Source organism: Pyrus communis, chromosome 12 (assembly GCF_963583255.1).
Source record: "Pyrus communis chromosome 12, drPyrComm1.1, whole genome shotgun sequence".
Lineage (NCBI taxonomy): Eukaryota > Viridiplantae > Streptophyta > Magnoliopsida > Rosales > Rosaceae > Pyrus > Pyrus communis.
Window position 1 is genome coordinate 16,579,492 of NC_084814.1, and position 21,814 is coordinate 16,601,305.

Consider the following 21,814-nt stretch of genomic DNA (forward strand, 5'->3'; position numbering starts at 1 on the left):
CCCAGCCCATTTAAAATATTATTAATTTTTTGGGTTAATATCAGTTTACTACCCTTAAATTTCGCGGTTTTCAACATTTAGTACATGAAGTTTTTTTCGTCCCAGAATCATATCTAAAGTGTTAATTTTGGGACAGTCTCATACATCCGTTAGTCTGGCAGTTAAGTTTTCCGTTAACTGATGACATCGTACCCACATAGACAATGACCGGCCGTCACGTGTCAATAATGGTCTTATGTCGATATTAAAAATAAATTAAAAATTAAAAATTAAACATTAAAAAATTAAAAAATTAAAAAATTACAAAAGAAAAAGGTTGTCTTCTTCTTTAACAGAACTCACCCGATCCCCCGCACCCACCCAAGTTGCCACCGCCGTCCCATCCTTAGTCGACCCGGCCCACCTCCTTCGGGTCTACACCATTCTCTACCAGCAACAGAACTCACCCGAGTCACGTTTCCACTCGAACCTCAACTCCCCCGCCTTCCAACTCACCCACGAGTTCTTCCTCCAGGTCTGCAACTCCTTCCCTTTTTCATGGCGGCCCGTCTACATTTTGTTCTGCTACACTCAGTCCCACCACCCCTATTTCACCCACACCGCCGTCTCCTAGCAATATATGTTTATGGGTAATCAAAACCTAATAACTTCACAAACCAAGTTTGGAATAAAAACAATTTCTAAGGAAAAGAGATTAAAAATGGAAAACTTTGAATATTATTAAAAAAAAACCAAACAATTTTGTTCAAGAAAAATAGATAGGATAAAATCTTTACCTTCCAGAACATTGAAGCGTGTTTTGGATCAGATGAAAGAATCAAATTGTTAAATCCAAATTTCTAAGCGGATCTATGTAAATTTTGTAAGTTATTTACAAGTTAAGGTCGGTGCTGTTTCTTATTGTTGGCGAAGTGAATTTTGTAGACGGATGAGCCGTAGAAGGTGGGATAGAGATGAAGGAGGGGGACATAGGTTCTCTGTGAAGGGAGGTGCTGCTGGTGAAGCCGTTGCTGATCTTGATCTTCTTGGATTCGTGTTCGTTGGGGAGTTTGGGTGTGGTGTGTGGGTGAAAATGGCGGTTTGGGGAGTTTGGGAGTCGGTTGTCGGGAGGAGAAGTGGGTGTGGGATATAGGTGGCCGGAGAAGATAGCGACGACAAAGTGGGTACTTCAGAGAAGATGGAGGTGGGTGGGACGCGAAGGAGAGAAGGGAGGGAGATCGAACTCTTCCGGAGATAGAACTCTTCCTCTCAATGGAAGACGATTGGGCCCAAATTTTTAAAATTTTAATTTTTTTTTAAATATCCACGTGGCCATATTGACATGTGGCGCCATGTTATTGTCCATGTAGGTGCCACGTCACCAGTTAACGGTTGATTTAACAGCAACCCTAACGGATGTTTGAAAGTGTTCCAAAATTATGACTTCATGTACCACTCTAGGATAAAAAAAACTTGATGTATTAAATGTTAAAAACCCATAAATTTTAGAACAGTAAACTGAGATTAACCCTAATTTTTTTATAAAATAATAAATAAATAAATGTAGTTTTAATTTCGGATAGGATTTTTAACCAATCTTGTCACACCGCATGTCATTATCCGAATGTACTATTTTGTGGATAGATGTCCAATAAGATTTTCAACTAATCCCGACGCGTCATGTGTCACTATCTGTTTACAATAATTTAGCCAAGATTTTGATCAGATTTTCAACCAATCTTGTCACGCCACATGTCATTATCCACACATACTATTTTATGGATAGATTTTCAACCAATCCCGACGCGCCTCGTGTTACTATTTATTTGCAATAATTTAGTCAAAATTTCGATCAGATTTTTAACCAATCACGTAGTGCTACATGACATTGTCAAGAACAACATCCTTTCGTTTTTTGTCTATATAAACCCTACATCCATCCTCATTCATACACCAAACTCAATCCTTCTTTTTTAGCTCAGAATCTTTCTTCATCGTTTTTAAATCTTGAGTTCTTACAATGTCTTCTTCAAGGAGATTGTATGAAATCAATGAGCACCAGAAAAAATTGTTGGCACAACATGAAGAATTGTTCAATGCGGAGGAAGGTGAAGATGAGGCTTTCGCAATGGAAGAGGATGAAGATGATGAAGATAGAAGGCAAAGGGCCTCACATTCCCGTCGTGTCATGGAAGTTGTGGATCAGATAGACAAACCTAGACGTGCCGCAAACTTTGATAGAAAGACGGAAAGACGAGGTAAATATCTCTTGGAAGATTATTGTATCCCTAACAGTGTATTCCCTGATCATATTTTTAGATGTCATTTTAGAATGCAACGAAGTTTGTTCAACAAAATCATGTGTGTTATTTGCAACCATGATCCATACTTTGTGCAAAAAAAAAAAAAAATATGTTTTTCATGTTCTAGGTTTTCTTCCTTTACGATTGCCTTATGGATGCTTGCATATGAAGTATCTGTAGATCAAGTGAATGAGATAGCGAGGATGGGAAAAATAACTATTTTGGAGTTCCTCATGCGGTTTTGCTCCGCAGTCGAAGCCCTGTACACTAATGAGTACCTCCAGAAACCCACACCAAGGGACATGCAAAAGCTTTTGAAGAAGACTGAGATGCGAGGTTTTCCTGACATGATTGGAAACATCGACTGCATGCACTGGACTTGGAAAAACTATTCGAGTGCATGGCAAGGAGTTTATGGCGACAAAAAATGAGCCAAAAATATCATTTCGGAAGCGGTGGCTTCATTTGATACTTGGATTTGGTATGCTTTCATTGGTTTTCCAAGAGCTCAAAATGACCTTAATGTTCTGGCCCAATCTCCAATGCTCGACGAGGTTCTGCAAGGAAAAGCACCGAGAGTCACATATTGGGTGAATGACCATAAATACGAATGAGCATACTACCTAGCAGATGATATTTACCCAACGTGGTCAACGTTTGTCAAAACAGTGCCACATCCACAAAGTGAAAAAGAAAAACACTTTGCAAAATGTCAAGAGGGGTGTAGGAAGGATGTGGAACGCTGTTTTGGTATCCTGCAAGCTCGTTAGGCGATTGTCAGGGCTGCTACCAGAATGTTTGCTGTCGAGGATCTTCGATCCATCATGATGACGTGTATCATCCTCCACAATATGATTGTGGAAGATCAGTATGATTACGATGTCGTCGATGAATACGAGCCGGACACGATGAACAACTTAAGAACACGTATCTATTGTGCTCATGACCACACCGAAGATCCCGTACAACACGAGCCATTGGAACGGGATGGGCATTACAATCACTTGATCATTGAGCGATACACAAATATGCAACTACCATACTGGCACTTAACCTGTCAAACTGACTTGATTGAGCACCAGTGGAGATTGCAACAAGGTGAAGATTAAAAGGAACTTGTGGTGGAAGGATGTGGTTATTAGTTTATGAAATTTTATTTCGTGTGTTTTTTTAAGTTTATTCGGTGAGTTTATATAATTTTCTTTGGTACTAAAAATAAATAAGAAATTACATAAATTACTAAAAATAAATAAGAAATTACATAAAGTACTACAAATAAATAAGAAATTACATAAAGTACTTAAAATAAATAAGAAATTATACAAAGTCTGAGGAGCTAGGATATGTGGTGCTAGGATCTTCGTTGCTAGGATATGTGTAGCTAGAACCTCCTCGACTTGTTTCCATGTCTTTTGCAATCCTCATTCGCACCACGTCTTTTTTTTTCCAATGTCCAAAAATATTTAGAATTCAGAGACATTCCTTCTAGAGACTTTTTCATAGTGTCATGATCTGCTTAAGCCATCCTTTTTTCTCTAACCACCTGGCTTTTTCGATTAAGTATTTCTCTTTGTTTCTCATTAGCTGCATCACGTCTCTCAGTAGCTACTAAGATTGCTTCCATAGCCACAACTTTTGCCTTATCTTTAGCCACTTCCCGTGCCATGTTCAATTCACATTGGCATGAAAGTTCGTCCATATATTTTGTGCAGTCATTTTTAGAAGAACTCCCTTTTTTCTTTGCAGCCTTTTTACGTTAAGGCCTTAGGGATTGACAAGTTGGTTACATCTCCGGCACTTCTTCAGGCGTCCCTTCCGTCTCTTCAAATGTGTTGCCTTCCTGTTCTGCCAGGTCTGCTTTTGGCGAACTATGTAGAAGGACGTCGTGCATGACAACTTCTGGACCAGTTGGCACAATTTTGTATTTGGGACAATCTTTGACAATTTCCCAACATTCCCATTTGTTGAATGATTTGTTGTGGTTCTTCACATTGTAGAATGCTTGTGCTTGTAATGTCTATAAAATGTGGGATAAGATAGTATTATAAAATGCGGGTGTAACACAAATAAATAAATTAAAATATTGATGCAGGTGGAATACATATAAATAAATAAAAATATTGACACCTGATCCGCTAAACTTGTCCCACTACAAACATTACTAGAAGCATGAGAGACAGCATTTTTCCAACAAGTAAAGGATATGTTGAGTTTTTTCCAACGACCTTGACTATTTCTTGTGTCTTTACCAAGCCTATAGCAAAAAGCTTCCGTAAGCGGGTCATGAGTAATTTGAACCCAACATTGACACAACGTAACATCTTCGATAAGCTTCCACGTAGCCATTTTCTCACAAAAAAGTATATGAAAGCTTTGGTTGAAAGTGTTGAAAATATTGAAATGTGGTGTAAGGTGGAAGATGATGGTTAGGTATTTATAGAAAAAAAATTATAATTTTTTTTTAAAATTTTTTTTCCTGTATTTTAAAACAATTTTTAATAATTTTTTAATAATTTTAATTAAGTTAATTAATCTGAATCGTTGGATTTGAAAAAGATTCAAATCCAATAGCCTAGATGTTGACACGTGGCCAACGGTAATATTTCTGACCGTTTGGTTTTTTTTCCCTTTTTTGGGATGAAAATGGTGGACCGTTGACCTTGGATCAGACGGCCTAGAACGCGCCACGTCAACTAGCCGTTGGGTTCAAATTTCAAATTTTTTTGACCGTTGGAAATCCAACGGCCTATACCGCACCACGTGGCCACTTAAGGGTGAGAATTGGTGCGCTGCAAAAATGGGCCCCACCGCCTTTTTTTATTGGGGACGCACCCCCACTCGCATGTGTGTTACACGTGCTTAACACAAAAAAAAAAAAAATATATATATATATATATATATATATATATATATATATATATATAAGTGCGCTTTGATATCAAGTTGACGCAAGCCTGATGTTAGATGGCCCGTCCCATGGCTCAGAACATTCTGGGCCGGACTAGAGACTGGCTTGGGCAGGAGCAAAAAAAAAAAAGAGGCTGGCTTATTTGTGTGCTGTGAGCCGGCCTACCCACATGGGGTGGACTTGCTCTAAGATCAGTTACTACTTTTTTTATTTGCTAGTTGGATTGCTACCTCCATTGGAAATGCGTTTTTCCTACGTGACATGACAAATTATTTTAACTTTGCTACCCAATTGCTACTTCTATTGAATGCTGATTATATAGGGTTGAGTTTAAATTTTCTGAGATCATTATTTTAAACAAAAGATATTTTATATATATATATATATATATATATATATATATTAAAAGGGTAGGGGAGTGGGCTAAGCCTCATAATGGGCTAGCAATAATGTGGTTCAAATTCACCTTGATGAGAATCGAACTTAAAACCTCTCACATACAAGTGAAGAAGAATACTACTAGATCGTAGTACTAGTCACTTCTTGGCCTTGGCCATCCAGTCAGCTGTTTTTAATCACTTCTCATGTTCTTAATCACTTTATTCCTTGAATATGTTCCTCAATATTTAACTGCAAAATGAGGGGAAAAACTAAAGAGGGGAAAAATTCCTTTCTACTCATAAATACAGATAGTCTAAGATACCTGTGTAACATTATGCAATAAATTAATAGCAAAAACTAAAATACATGGCTATGGTAATTAAAGAATCATAGCATATATTTCTATGTCAAATTTTAGGAATAAATTAGGCATAAAAGGATGAAATATGATAAAATACTAGACGGATAGCTAACAAGATACCAATGATTTCGTGTTAAGAGGAAAGAAAGAACATGTTTGTGCTTAGACCATTGAGGCAAAGTTATATAAAAGTAGCCACCAGAGAATGCTGAAGTCTGAAGATTATATTAGGGATATAGAAGAAAAATCATTTAATATAATTATTTTGACAACCTGTTCATATACCAGAACAACAAGCAACCATTGATCACCTATCCAAATCCTAGGAAATACTCCTATAGCAAAGAAAGAGCAAAGAGGCTTCCTTGTGAAAGGAGTTGTAGCTTCTAAGTTCTTTGTTCTATGCAATATTCCTATTGTTTCACTCTTTACCTTTCTAGGTAAATATTAAGAAACGTTCCCTTTTAACAAAAGTGATGACCTAATAAATCCTAACTTTTTCCCTTGATACACAAGTTTTCATTTGAGTAAGGGCTAGTTTGGTATTGCTGTGCTTTGAAAAAAAACTGCTTCTGCTGTGTTGTGAGAATAAGCAGCTGTGAAATAAAGCAGCTGAGTATTTGGTAAACTTTTATTTAAAACAGATGTGAAAAAAAACCAGTTTTTCAAAGCTGGGTTTTGCAGCTTCTTGTTTTTGGCTTTTTTCACCCAAAACTGTGAAAAAAAACTGAAGCTGAATGTTTACCAAACACAAAAACAGCTCCCAGCTTTTTTTGATACCAGCTTTTTTCAGAATCACCTCAGTACCAAACCAGGCCTAAATTGTCCCATTAGTCTGTGAAGTAGGTTGAGATATCCTTATAATTGGCCATATAGGGAGTAACATAATCTTTATAAGGACATGCAAGGTTTGATAAACTTCTCCGATGTGAGACGTTTCTTCTCATTTTTGCATGTCCCTCATATGAGGCGTATTTCAAAGCTTAATATATGGACAACACAAACTGAGAGACATAGAGCACGTGTAGTTATTGAGCTTCACACATGTGCTAATATACTCTGAAAACATAACAAAAGTTGAGGTTTCACGATAAAAGCAATTAGCAATATAGAGAGTAATAACATTCTAATTCATAGGCAACATACCAACAAGAAGAAACAGCAAAAAGGCTTCTTTGTGAAAGGAGTCGTAGCATCTGAGTTCTAATTTTTTGCATACATAAGTTCTAATTTGTTGTATAAGGCCATCTCCAACCGAATGGTCTAGAGGGCCAGAGAACCGAAAATAGCCCAAAAACCGTCTCTAATCAAGGGCTAGACCAGAGGGCTGTGGAACATGAAACAACATTAAATAACATTAACCAACATAAAAATTATACTACATAAAAAAAACATTTAACAACATGAAACTTAAACGACATTTAAGTTGTAGTTTTTAAATAATAAATTATGTTTAGCCCTATGGCCCTTTGGCTCTCGGTTGGAGACGGTTTCTTGTGACAAGGCTAAAACGAGCCCTCTGACCCTTTGGCCCTTGGTTGGAGACGAAGGCAAATATGGCTATGTACTGTTCATTAAAATAATAATATCTTGGAGGACCAAAGGGCTAAAACGAACCCTCTGGCTAGCCCTCGGTTAAAGATGGCCTAAATATTCCTCTTGCTTCATTTTTTACTGTTGGCATGAGTTTACATTCTCGGTGTAATTAGCGGGATTTGTTTTCTGATTGTGTCTTTGTAATTAGGGTAGATCGACTTTATTATTTATTATTGCCTTGTAAGTTAAAGTTGTTATATATATCTGCCTCCGAAGTAAGAAGAATGCATTGAAGAATTCTGCAACCCAAATTTAACATGGTAACAAAGCAGAGATTCTAGGATTTCTGCTAGACCTATTCTCGTTTGAAAACCCTAAAAAGCTTCCATGGAAAATCTACCCCCTAATGGTGGAACCACCACCGGTTCTATCAACCTTAATCCACCTAAATTTACCCCTGCTACTTCGACTCCTACTTCTGAAGTTGTTGTGAACCCGACGATGATTCCCTAAGTGGTGACGCAAATTGTTCACCATGATACATCCACTTCGCCAATTGGCATCAAATTCAATGGTGTAAATTATAGAGTTTGGTCCTAAATTTTCGAGATGTTTATTGTCACTGGCAAAGACAAATTGGGATATTTGTTTGGAAGTAATCTATAACCCCTTACAACTGACTCGACCTTCACTAAATGGACACCGGAGAACACCATCGTGAAAGGATAGCTGATCAACTCTATGGAACCCAATGTAATTAGGTATTTCATTCGACTGCCAACGGCAAAAGAGGTTTAGGACGCAGTTACGATGATGGATCTGATATTTTCCAGGTACGCATATGATTTCACCTGCAACGCCTCAGCATGTTGGATGATGCGTACGTATGCATTTAAAGTGATGAGATATTCTCAGGCTCTGGTACTTTGTGTGGCAGACGCGTCTCGGAAAGACTCATGTTCGACCCCTCGGACATATTGGAGAGAGATGAAATGGTCGTCCGAGCCTTGATTTTGGGTTTCGAAGTTGGTGGGTTAAAGTCATGCGACTTGAGGATGTCCAACCCCATAACATGCATATTTTTGTTTATGGCCCAAGCAGCACTAGTGTTTCTTAGTTCATTAAGGATGAAATTGAATATATGGCCTAGCTTAATCCCAAGAGGAAAAAAGTACAAGTTTTCCTTTGAGTGTATCATGCATGGAAAATGCTAGCGACCTTTTCAATTTTTCTTCTCATCTTTCAATATTGCATGGTGATATGAATCTTTTAAACTACTTCTCTCTTTAAAGATCAACTATACAAAAAACTTTAATGTTCTCAAAATTTCAGTATTTAACTGAATAGCATAGTTCGTCTATTTATTAAATGGTCGTTAGATGACTAAATGATTTTAGACTTGGTTAATTTTTTGCAGAGTTTATCTTTAAAGAGTGATGACAAACAACTTGGATCGTCATGTAACATCGCAGTTGCAGAATGAGAAGAGAACTGAGGTAGAACAAAAAAATTCAAATGAGAAAGTTACTAGCATTCCTAGTAAAGAATAGCTAATACCGGATCCTCACTTTAATTAGTCCTTGTATTCATTTTCTGGAATCTATACTCCTTGAACATTTTTCAATATATCCCAACAACTTATCATCACTTTCGTTAATTTCCTGTCTTTTTTACCACATGCCTCGTATGTGACCAACTTTAGTCGTTGCAATATCATTATATACGATTTTCAATTAACATTACTTTAAACGAATAAATAGATTGTTAGTAATACACTGATATTCTGCAAATACCACCTTCGCTAGTACATGGCGAAGGTCGATATTTGGAAGAGTAAACGTGTTTGGCGATTGAAAACGGCATTTGAGATTCTAATTCTCTTATATCCATGCAGTGCAGGCTGCATTATTGTAATTAAGCATCTTTTTATCTTCAGGGTGTAGCTTCATTTTCTCTCTTCTCTATCATTGTCGTACTGTATTATCTTCATGTATATATGACATCCTGACTAGACGTACATTTTTACCTACTTACCCACAACACAAAGCTACCACCCCTCCTCTTTAAAACCTACTCACTTCTCTTCTGATGAACACACCTCAAATCCTACTACTCAATCACTATTCTCGCAGTTTTTGATCTATCTCCTCCCTTGTTCTCCCCAGCTTATTCAAAAAATGCTTTTATTATAAGCGATTAATTAGACAGTTTGGGGCTCTTAGAGAAACAGCATCTTATAGAAGAGTTGGGGGAGAGAATACTGCTGCATTGGAGAATGAATGACAAAAAGGGTAGTAATAATATTGAGATTAACATTAACATCCCTTGTTCTGTGACCAAAGCCAAACACCATGAGAAATCCAGCAAGGGAGAAGGAGGAGGAGGAGGAGGAGGAGGAGGAGAAGAAGAAGGCTTCCCCTTTAAGGATTGGGTGTGGAAAGTCTGGGAATTTGCCAGAGAAGACAGCAACAGGGTGAAATTCTCACTGAAAGTGGGGCTGGCAGTGCTTCTTGTCTCCCTGCTCATACTCTTCCGAGCACCTTATGAAGTTTTTGGCACCAATATCATTTGGTCCATCCTCACGGTTGCCATCATGTTCGAATATACGGTCGGTACGTATCGTATGCGCTGGGATGCATGAATCCATGCATGCATTTATAAGCACATACATATTGATGTTATTTCATTCCTTACTTACATGCAAACTAGTTAACATCTAGGGTTACTATGTGGATGGTACAAAATAGCACGTATATGCAACTAAACATGACGTGTGTGTGGCAAGTAATTTAAGATCAATATTTAACATATTAAATCATGAGTAGTGATAGCTGATCACGGATACAAATTTATAATATCAAATATGATGTCAATATTTGGTCAAAATGAGTAAACATAGTGAGGCAAAACATCGATCAGTATGCAATATCAATACCATGTATTGTCTATTGGAACCCAACGAAGCAAATATTTTCTCTTCAATCATGTATATAGACTTTGATATGTAACCAAACAACTTAGTAGTTATACATAGAAGTTCCATGTAACATATATCATTGTGTTTCTAGGTGCAACATTTAACAGAGGATTTAACCGAGCTCTTGGGAGTTTGCTTGCCGGAGTTTTGGCCATTAGTGTTGCTCAAATAGCACTAAGCTCTGGACGAGTAGCTGAACCTATCATCATTGGCTTTAGCATCTTCCTAATCGGTAAGTCGCGCATCGAATATCCCCAAATGATGATTACAAAAGCCATACATACATACATACATATAAATATATATACATATATGCATGTATAGAAATTGATCAAATTATCAAACACTTCAATTTTTGTTGGAATTAATTGATGAATTTTATGCAGGAACCATTACATCGTTCATGAAGTTGTGGCCATCACTCGTGCCATATGAGTATGGATTCAGGGTCGTACTTTTCACCTATTGTTTGATCGTTGTTTCTGGGTATCGCTTGTCGATGGGAAACCCGATGAGGACAGCAATGGATCGACTCTACTCGATCGCCATCGGAGGTTTTGTAGCAGTCTTAGTGAATGTGCTTGTTTGCCCTATTTGGGCCGGTGAGCAATTGCACAAGGAGCTAGTCAATAACTTTAACTCGGTGGCTGACTCACTTGAAGGTGTGCCCAATAATCGATTGGTATTTTTAATTTCTAACCACGGTGAAATATAAAAATGGCAAATCCCATGTTAATATAATAACCTGCATGCAACATATACAAACCTAAAAACATATCGTGCATGTAAATCTCATGTTAATAATACCATGCTAGACATGGACCACATTTTTTTGTCACATATTTATTTATTTCAACTATTAACCGCTCATAATATTTGATATAACAAGTCACTTGACACATAACCCGATGCTTTTAGTTGAATGTTCACATTATAACATGGTATCAGAAAAAATTATCATATTCACTAATTGTTAATTGATTTTGAATTAGATGATTGCATTTGGTCATGATGTAGAGAGAATAACCATTTATATGTTTTCTTAAAATTATTCTCAGATTGTGTTAGGAAATATCTAGAAGATGATGGGTCTGTGCACCCAGAACTCTCCAAAACTGTTACGGGCGAGTTTCCAGACGAGCCTGCCTATAGGAAATGCCGGAGCACATTGAACTCATCAGCAAAACTGGAAGCTTTGGTAATAAATTAGTTTATTAGACCTCTTTAATTAATTGGTTTTAATACTTTTCCAACGAATAATCTATATAATAATTCGCAAATCCAAAAGTTACCTGAAAAGGTTTAATCATATGTGTTGGCTATATTGTTGAAATGCAAGGCTGTGTCGGCAAAATGGGAGCCCCCACACGGCAGATTCAAGCACTTCTTCTATCCTTGGTCAGAATATGTCAAAGTTGCAGCAGTTTTGAGGTATTGTGCTTACCAGGTCATGGCACTTCATGGAGTTCTGCACTCTGAAATTCAGGTATATATTCCATTCCTCCACTCCCCTCCTCCTCCATGTACATACATGAACCCTTTTGCATATGACTTCTCAAATGAACACTGCTTGGCTCCCGACATATTAAGAGTCGGTTTTACTTACATATAAATCTAGTCTGACACATATGCATAGTAACTCATTAAAATTATGTAAAGAAAATTGGGAGTGAACCACCTTCAATCCCTTTTCGAGCTTCATACACACTCATCTTTATTTTTGACTATAGGATTGAATAAACCAAATAAAAACAATCTACAAGATTAAGCAAGATTATATAAAAAGTTAAAGGACATGTGCTTATCATTTCTAAATTTTTGTTTGCACACATCTCAAACTGCGGTCATCCGTGAAAAGAAATGCCTACTTGAATATCTACCAACCACATAAAATACATAAACCCCTTTCCATTTTGGAGCTGGGGAATATTTGGAAAGATTTAAGAGCTGGCTGGGAATAAAATAATACAAGTTAATTATACGATGTGTTTATTCTCTTGCTGTTGTTAGTGGTTTCCAATATTTAGGGGACCAGGAATTAAGAATTGGCACCAGAATAATAATAATAATAATAATTATTATTACTAAAATAATAATTAATTGACTAGTGCTAAAAGAGATGACGATGATCAATTGTGGTTTGTTTTTAATCGTCAGTCTCAAGCATGGAAAGATATTCCTATGACCTGATTCACAATCGCAATTGAATTTGTTCAGAATAAACAAATGTTGGTGGAGATCATGGGGCATTAGAAACTGGGTGGAATTAGGTATATATTTTCTTGTGCTTAATTCGTTTCTCACTGAATGTGTCACAGGATAAGAGAGATAAACATAAAATGATACACTCGGCTTCACTCGAGAGTCGAGAATGTGTAGTGAGCACTCGGTTAAAATTGGTTTTCAATGGGGTGAATTGGGTTAGAACAAACGCAAATCTTGATGATAATCTGCTGATAGTATTAATCTTTTTACTCGATTGGTGTTTACTGTTTAGGCACCCTACAATCTCCGGATTACATTCCAATCGGAGATCCAAGAAGCGACAAGCCAGGCCGCAGAACTGGTAAGGAGTCTAGGGCAAGACATCAGCCACATGAAAAGAAGCACCAGAACATCCCTACTCAAGAAACTCCACAGCTCAACGGAGCGACTCCAACGCGCCATTGACGTGCACTCTTACCTCCTCACATCGCCTTGTGACCCCCCGGACACGAACGGATATTCCAAGCCACTGACCAAGCTCTCTCAGACCTTATCCAACAACTTCTCCGATCTCACGAGCCAACTGACTGATCTCGACAGTAGCAATAGCCTTGACAAGAACTCGAACCAAAGCGCTCAGCAGCAGCAGCAGACGGAGCCTAACAATTACCATGAGCTAATGAGGAAGCAGTCGAGGAGGCAGCATTATTCATGGCCGCCTCTACAGGTTGATGCTTTTGAGGAAGAGGGTTCTTCCGGTGACTTCTTGCCACGGATGAAGGCGTTGGAAAGCACTGCGGCGTTGTCCCTGGCCAACTTCACTTCCTTGCTGATAGAGTTTGTGGCCAGGCTTGATCACTTGGTTGAAGCAGTTGATGAGCTTTCTAAGTTAGCCAAGTTCTAACTTGACACGGGAGAATATTTGTATACAAATACAAGGGGAAATGTCCCACTACATATACCAGCTTTCATGAAAAATAATCATGTAAAAATCGTGTTGCAGTTCCACGAAAAATGAAAATCCAGAAATAAGTTCCTAATTCTCGGCCGATTTCCAAAAGATCACTTATAGTACATCATTACCGGGTTTTATTATCGCAAGTTGGCTTGTAACTCAGTTGTTTAAGGGCTTTCACCCTTTGCACCCAAAGTCCCGAGTTTGAATCCCCCTCCCTTGCTATCAGTTGTGTTGGCAAACCATATCATTTTGTTTAAACAGTTAATCACTGAGCGATTCTATACGCTAATCGAACGGAGTTCAAATCATCATTAAAATTTCACGAAACGCTGAAGTAAAACAAATTGTTACTTGGATTAAGCAAGCAACCTAATGTTTATAGTTTTTGTAGCAAATTTAGCATTATTATCAAATCCTAGTTAGTTCCTACTTTCAAAATCCTCCATCCAAATGGAACCCTAACCTGATGGAATCTTCTTGGATGACATTGTTTACCTTTAAGAACATGTACCCATATGAGTTCTTTACTTTATAAGCAGTTTAATGGCCTGTAAACTGTAAAGTGCTTTTAAGCTGAAAAGAACTTTTGGACCTACTCCTACAAGTCATGCAAATCATCTAGGGAAATAGACTGAAAATGATCGTTTTACAAATCTCAATTGCTAATTGTTGAACGGATCAAATCAAATACTAACAGCATATCAATCAAATATAGACGACAAATTGATCAAAAGCCATCATTTCAACAATTGAGACATGTAAATTTATGATTTCAGCCAATTTCCCAATTGCCTATCAAATCTCAATACCTTCAAAAGCACAAAACCACTGAAAATTTATTAGGAACTAAATTGCAAGACAAACCAGCATACCAAACACGGCAAACAGATTATAATGATCTCAGAAAAGGCTTTTACTGCACCAGAATGTCTGACAAACTGACAGAAGCTACAGGCGGTATAACCTTAACCTGTATTCACAAGCAAACTGCTGGACTGACAGACGTACATATTTACAGGAAAGAACACCAAACACCTGACTCCAAATTGTAACACTATGCCCTACCTTGATACACCCGTAACAAACTGTTACACTAACATCTTTTTAAGCACTTAACGGGTTCTCACCATTCGAACTAATTAATGAGAACAACTTCTATTGTATATCAAAGGACTAAACCAGATTAAGAAACATAGGACACAGACATGCTGACCATCTGAAAACACTTGCCAACCACCGAGACCGAATAAGAGAACAAGGGTGAGGAAATAGGAAATAGCCTTACATCCAGTTCTGATGCATCATGTAGGACTTCTTTGGCCCAGATGAATTGCTTCCCATGCTGTTTGTGTTGGCATCTGAACTGCCACCCGCCAGCAGAGCCATCAGACTTCCCCCATGCACCCTGCCTTCGGGAACGAGGGTGGGGACTGAAGATTGACCGCCATGTTTCAAGTCAGAATAAGTTCCAGTTGCTGAAGTCCTTATGCCACTCACGATATTCATCACATCAACATTCATGTCGTCAGCAATGACTACTTCTTTCATCTTCTCCGACTTCCCAAGTTTAGGGTCTTGAACCATAGGTCCCAAAGTAATACCTCCATGAACCCTCTTATCCTGAACCAGACCACTATGGAGCGCACAGAGGCCTGTCTTCCCCCTTGCAAATGAGTTACAAGGGGCGCTAGCTTGGACGCCATAAACTGATCCCGGATGGCCCCATGAGCATCTCTTTCCTCCACCATGTGCCTTACAGAAGTCAGTGCTGCCTTGTGCACTCTTACCACACCCTTCAGACTTGCATCTCTTTCCTCCACCATGTCGGACACAGTAGTCAGTTCGTCCCCTTGCACTCTTTGTGCACTCAGGCATGGCACATCGCTTGCCACCCCCATGTGCTACACAGAAGTTGGTACCACCATGCACACTCTTTTTACAATGCCCACCACCTTCAAATGCACACCTTTTCCCTCCACCATGGCCTTTGCAATAGGGCGTGCTCCCTTCAGCTCCTTTGGTGCAACCAGGAGCAGTGCACCGCTTCCCCCCACCATGAGCCTTGCAGTACATTGTGCTCCCTTGCGCCCCTTTTGTGCATCCTACAGCTTGGCATCGACGGCCACCTCCATGTGATATGCAAAGGCCCGAAAGACCTTCGGCACTCTTTGTGCAATTTTCTCTTTGACATCTCTTGCCACCACCATGCCTGATGCACAATCCTGATTTCCCTCTGGCAGCTCGAGTGCAACCTTCTTCACTGCACCTCCGACCACCACCATGAGCAATACAAAAGTCTGTACGTCCTTCAGCACTCTTTGTGCACCCAAGGAATTCACATCTCCGACCACCACCATGGGCCTTGCAGTACACTGTCCGGCCCTCAGCACCCTTGTGGCAGCCAGATCTCTGACACCTCCTACCACCACCATGATATATGCAACGGCCCGAGGCACCTCTGGCTCCCTTTCCACACCCTTCCACCTGGCATGTTTTTGAATTAGAGCTGCGCTGCGACTGTTGTTTCTGTGTCATAACAGAAGAAGAACAGGTTACTGAGCTATTTGGTGTGGTTAACATGCTTGATGAGAGATCCGGAACAGCAGCAGTTGAGTCAATCTTTTGTGAAACCTCATTGAAGAGGAGGCTAGCCCCTGGGTTGAACGAAGTCTGCAATGGTTGCATGGCAAACCTTCGCTTCCAGGGGAATGAAGTTGCTCCTTCATCTACATTTTGGGCCCCACCTGCATCCAATGGCAACTCCCTGCCTGAAAGGGCCGAAGTGGGGCTTGGATTGACACAAGTGATTTCGGATTCAGACAGCCCAGTGGAGAGACTTAACTCCAAGTCAACCTTGGGCATAAGTTCCAGTGCACTCTTAGCAGGTTTCCTCGGGCTGGGTACCCTTTCATTTCCAAGATGAAGAGCAAAGTCCAATTCGAAATCCATTGAGGACTCCTCATCCGTTTCTTTGGCTGAAGACATTGTAGTGCAAGCAGTAGCTGAGCTCCCCTTGCTGTCTGAGGAACTCGTTGAACGGCCAAGCCCAAGCGCCAGTGAAGAGCCAACATGTTGGGTCAAAGATCCACCAACCGAACTCCACTTTCGTTTGATTCCTTTTGGGCTTGGCATGTGAGCCATTGAAAAACTAGGGGAATTAAGCCGTAAGATAGTATCTGTGGAATACTCACCTCCAGCTCCTCCAACTTCCATGGAGTTGCCCAAGATTCTGAAGGCATTTGAAGAAACATTTGCAGCAAAACCCAGACTCTGCAACCTATTTTCCATTAAGTAACAACTAAAATAATATACACAGACCTAATCGAATTGCAACAGAACAGTCTGCCAACTTCTGGGCTAAATAAAATTATCTACCAAGTTAGAGTTAGATGTCTCTGGGAGAGTACATCCCACCCCCACTAACAAATCCTGATGTATCACGCCGATCCATTTCGTCCACGGAATTTATACCAAACTTTTACTGATCAGTTGCAGCAGTACATGAATCTTAGAAATTTTGATTGCTTTACAGCATCATTGTGACAATAAATCATCCTGCACTAGAGTAAAGAATTATTATACTAAAGTAGCCAAATCCCATAGGCGACAACACCACCCATTGGAAAAGAGTTCATAAAAGTTCCAAGTATAAAAAAAAAATGTTCAGCTATAGAATTCTAGCAAGAAACAACAGAGGTGATCATAACAACCTTGAATCCGTTTCGATCTACTCCAAATTGAGAAGAAAGCAGATCATCATAAGCAGTGAAAGAAACCAGCGCCTCAGAAGCCTAGAAAACAAAAGAACCAGGTTATCATAAGAAGAATATGAAGCAATATAGACAGTTACGATCGAACAGTAGGCAGACAAGAAAAAAAGAAAAAGAATGATTAAAGAGGAAACAAGATCATAAAAGGAGAACGTATCGACCCAATTAATTCTCACATGACATCTCAAGGAGCACCGAATACATTTTTGCCCCTCAGGCAGATTACGAAATACAAAAAAAAAAAAGGAAGGGGGATATACACATACATGATTTAACGAATTCGTCATACCCAAATTGAATGGGGTTTCAATTTCTAACCACTTGAATGCTCCCCGAACAGATTCAAACACTTAATGTCGGAAACAAGTAAATAAAAAAACCCCGAAACAGGACAAATCATACCATCTAAGATCACTGTCAACAAACTGTTTCAACCACTAACTCAGTTCATCAAACTAACACAAAACATAATATACATAATCCTAAAGCATCAAATCAAATTGTTTCTTTCACAACCGACAGTATTTTACAAACGAAAACATCAAAACAAATAAAAACCAGAGATCTAAAGAAGAACATTATATCAAATTCAACATAACATTTCATAGGAACCCACAAACCATAAGAGAGACATCAGCAGAAAACAAATTGAAAGGTACAAAATTGGCAAATAAATCGAAACAAAACGCAAAGAAAATGCAAATTTGTCAGCAGATTTGTTTTGCAAATTAATGTAATACGACACATAATTTCATTAAAACGTGAAAATTAAAATAAAATAGGGGGAACGAGAAACTAAATCAACAGAGCACAAGCTCTGCTAAGCTGACAAGAAAATCCAATTCATAACACCTTCAGCTCACTCAACCAAACAGCTGCTTAATCTAATATCTAAAACCTAACTCTTATATATATATATATATATATATATATATATATATATATATATGTATGTATACATATTAAATAAAAACAATAAAATTTATAGGAAAATGAAAGCAGAATTCTTCAAAATCTCCCCTTTTATTTGGCATCGAAACTACAACAACAAAGCCGAATTTCCAGAAATTGGAACAAAAATTTGACAAAACACTTCAAATAACAGAGTTCAAGCGTCGCCGTAACAGCACCAATCGAGAATTAGCGACAAATTTTTTTGCAGAATTACCTCAGATTCGGACTTGGATTGGGATTGGGATCGGAATCGTCAGGGTGCGGCGGTGCGGGGAAGATGTTATGGTTTTTAGGGTTCTTGAGAGGCGCCGGCTGGAGAGTGGATGTGTCTGCGAGAGAGGGAGAGAGAGGAAAGAAAGAGGGAGATGCGGGAATGACGAAGCAAGAGGTGGAGGAGTGCGCGTGTTAATAAGAAAATAGGGGAGGCACGTGGAAAAACAGTGGATTGTGAAAGCATTACCAGGTTTACTTGTCAGAGGAGGGAGAGAGGGAGAGAGAGAATCATGGTAATCAACGGCTCCTATTTTTTTCCACACAAGTTGCCTCTTCGGTCTTTTTATTTCTTACTTTCCCTATTTTCCACGTTTATTTTGGTAAAATAGATTTCCTATTATTGCAATATGCAGGCGGCAAAATAGATTTCCTATTACTATTATTGCAATGTGCAGGCAAAGACAATGAACATAGCCATGTTTTTGACCAAAATGAGAAATTACGCGAAGCGTTTCACGAATCACGTGAAGTGCTAATGTGGTGTAAAGATAATAATGAGTGAGATGAAGTTTAGCTTGTCATTAACGTTTGTGATATAGATAAGAATTTTATTATGTACACAATGACATGTTGACATTTTACTTTAGTTTGTTTCTTTACGAAGACAATTAGTTAGATGGTGTATTCGACGAATCACGTGACATGTTGATGTTCCGTAAAAAGGTTATACTGTATTCGATGAACCACATGACATGATGTTTTGGTAAGGATAATGATAAGGGAGGTGGATTTGGATTGCCTGTGACATCCTCGCTCTGACAAGTTAACAAGAACTTGGTTGAATATGTTGTGCTTCGATGACATTTTATTTTGATTTTATATTCCTCGTTAGGTAATAAAATAATGTAATATATAGAGAATATAATCTACAACGCCAACATACCACATTATATAATAACGCAACTAAATCTAAACATTGAAGGCAAAATATATGTATGTAAAAAATCCAAATTAAGAATTAACTAGAAAAATATGCATGTAAACATCTTCTAAAATTACAACTTAAACGAGTATATAAATCAGTGAGTGTTATTGTATTTATGTCCCATTAAAACAAATCAGCGACTGTTATCATCATTCCAACCTCATTAAGATGATAACACATAGACGCAGCACTCAAGGAACTTGAGGGAAGGAAATTCAATCCTAATTATGAGTTTAACAACCCAAATTAATAACTAAATCTGAAACGGTAAATCCCAAGTTCATCTGCATGTATGTGCTGTCAAACAGAAATATACTACAACAAATCATGTCACGTGTTGTATCATATACACTCAATAACTTTTTTGTATTGCTTTAGTTATGAACCCGATACAAACTAATTATAAACTTACATTTTTTGGGTTTAGTATGAAAGCTTTAAAGATTGAAATTTAAGGTTTTTAGGGTGTGTGACCTTTCACAAGCCCTTGTAAATTTTTGTTCTATGATCATTTTCAATTTTTCAATCCAACAACCAAAATTTGAGAGTGCAGAAGGTCAAAAAGGGAGTGTAGATGACACCACCTTCTATATATTTAGATACAAACTAAATAAAAATCTAAATATGGCCAAATTTTGAAGACAAAATACATGACAACAACTCTTTGTCCTTTATTTTAATTATCAATTGAATTCCTATGCAATTATGAGTCAAGCATATCCAATGGTGTGTGGAATTTTCGTGTTCACACCATCTATGACTATATGTGCAATTTGGTTTTTGTAAAGAGTCATTTAACAATACCCTACGAATTTCGTCGTCTCTTCCGTTGTCAAATTCCGAAAGTACTGTGAAATTAGACCGTAGTTGCATAGATAATCACAAGGTATGTGCAATTTGTTTTCATCTTAATAATGTTTAATTTTTCATTATTTTAATTTCACGATACATGCAAATTGCAATTAAGAAAGTTGTTAAAGAAAGACAAAAGGAAAACATATTACAGATAATACCAGTTGAGTTGAGGTGATATCAATGTGATGGCTTCGGACTTATTCCATTTATACAACAAAAGGCATTAATCCGGTGGAAATTCGAGTGTTAAATACAAGAAACTACTATTTTAAAATGTAAACAAGATATCTTATATACAAAGTGAAAACAAAAATTTATTTTAAACATTAGAATTTGTATGTAATTTTCATCTTCGTATGTAAATTGCATACGAAGTTCAATGTATAATGTAACAGTATCATTTTAGTAGTATCCGATCAATTTATAAGAATTTAAAAATGTGTTTTTGTTGGCATGTTCTTCTCTATGCGTGGTTTTGAAGTTTTACAAAACCTAGGCTACATTTGTTAGAAAATACTACGAAAGTTAGATAAGGGGAATTAAAAATGACTAGTTGCAATACCTTTTGAATGAACTTTCAAATGAACATTGTATGGTGCTATTTTGAAAGCCGTTTGTTTAGCATTTTCTGGTGCATCCATAGTGTTTTAGTGCAATTTTGTTGTGTTAGAGTAGTTCATTAGCAGCGTCATTGTACTGTATAAAAAATGTTATATCAATAAGAAATAAGAAAGTTTTGATGAAAAGCTTAACAATCTAGATAATCGATGGTGATGAATAGCGATACATGTGACCTCAATTTAAAGTGGGCTCATTGAGGTGGTAGCAAAAATCCACCATCTTTAACTTGACGAATTTGTACCTATAAAACAATAAACACCTTTGATTGAGGACCAAAGTCTCACGCGCCCACGAGATGGGAGGGGGTGTTTGGCCAATAGATCTTTGATGCCTAAATCAGTAACTCTGAAAAGAGTGAGTGGGAGCTTAGGTATGTAGCAAAAGCTTACCAGTAAATAGTGTGGATGGAGTATTTATACGGAGGTGGTCATCAATGGTAGGGTTCTACTCTACACGTGGTGACTTTCTATTGGCCAAGATGAGTCATCCGTATGATAGATGAGGAAAAAATAATTCTAATTAGACGGGTTCGCGTAACCACTTTGGCCGCGAGCCTTGGCTTCTTGGGACGTTGAGCTAATGGGCTTATCGTGAGTTATTGCCTCTTGACCGTGGACGACTTAGCTTGTCATTGATTCTTCAATCCTTTGAGTTACGTGGCTTGCATCACAATATACTAAAGATCTTTGGGACACAAAGATTATTAACTATCGCATTGTAAGTGTGTAATTGTTCAAAATTTGTGGGCGACAATCCAAGGAATGCGTTGGTTGCGTGGCTAACAGCACAACACGTTAGGGACTAGTGT

At 38.1% G+C, this 21,814-nt stretch overlaps 2 protein-coding genes across 3 annotated transcripts; one reads left to right on the top strand and one right to left on the bottom strand.

Annotated features, from left to right (window-relative positions):
* The first annotated feature begins 9,743 nt into the window (after positions 1-9,743).
* Positions 9,744-14,226, top strand: LOC137710542 (aluminum-activated malate transporter 9-like). Its single transcript, XM_068449595.1, has 6 exons — positions 9,744-10,080; positions 10,537-10,677; positions 10,832-11,107; positions 11,504-11,643; positions 11,785-11,931; positions 12,943-14,226. The coding sequence occupies exons 1-6, from the start codon at positions 9,744-9,746 to the stop codon at positions 13,552-13,554; spliced, it is 1,653 nt and encodes a 550-aa protein (XP_068305696.1). The 3' UTR covers positions 13,555-14,226.
* A 199-nt stretch (positions 14,227-14,425) lies between these two features.
* Positions 14,426-18,790, bottom strand: LOC137710541 (uncharacterized). Of its 2 annotated transcripts, none has more exons than XM_068449593.1 (3): positions 18,547-18,790; positions 17,319-17,399; positions 14,426-17,163 (listed from the first exon to the last, which is right to left on the bottom strand). In XM_068449593.1, the coding sequence occupies exon 3, from the start codon at positions 16,894-16,896 to the stop codon at positions 14,890-14,892; it is 2,007 nt and encodes a 668-aa protein (XP_068305694.1). In that variant the 5' UTR covers positions 16,897-17,163; positions 17,319-17,399; positions 18,547-18,790; the 3' UTR covers positions 14,426-14,889. The 2 variants fall into 2 exon arrangements, with proteins under 2 accessions (XP_068305694.1, XP_068305695.1); XM_068449594.1 differs by having other exon boundaries at positions 14,426-17,168.
* Positions 18,791-21,814: the final 3,024 nt, after the last annotated feature.

Coding starts and splice junctions, on each gene's coding strand:
- LOC137710542 (XM_068449595.1), top strand. CDS start 9,744: ATGAATGACAAAAAGGGTAGTAATAATATTGAGATTAACATTAACATC. Junction 11,108..11,503: donor GGTGGCTGACTCACTTGAAG/GTGTGCCCAATA, acceptor AATTATTCTCAG/ATTGTGTTAGGAAATATCTA. Junction 11,932..12,942: donor TTCTGCACTCTGAAATTCAG/GTATATATTCCA, acceptor TTTACTGTTTAG/GCACCCTACAATCTCCGGAT.
- LOC137710541 (XM_068449593.1), bottom strand. CDS start 16,896: ATGGAAAATAGGTTGCAGAGTCTGGGTTTTGCTGCAAATGTTTCTTCA.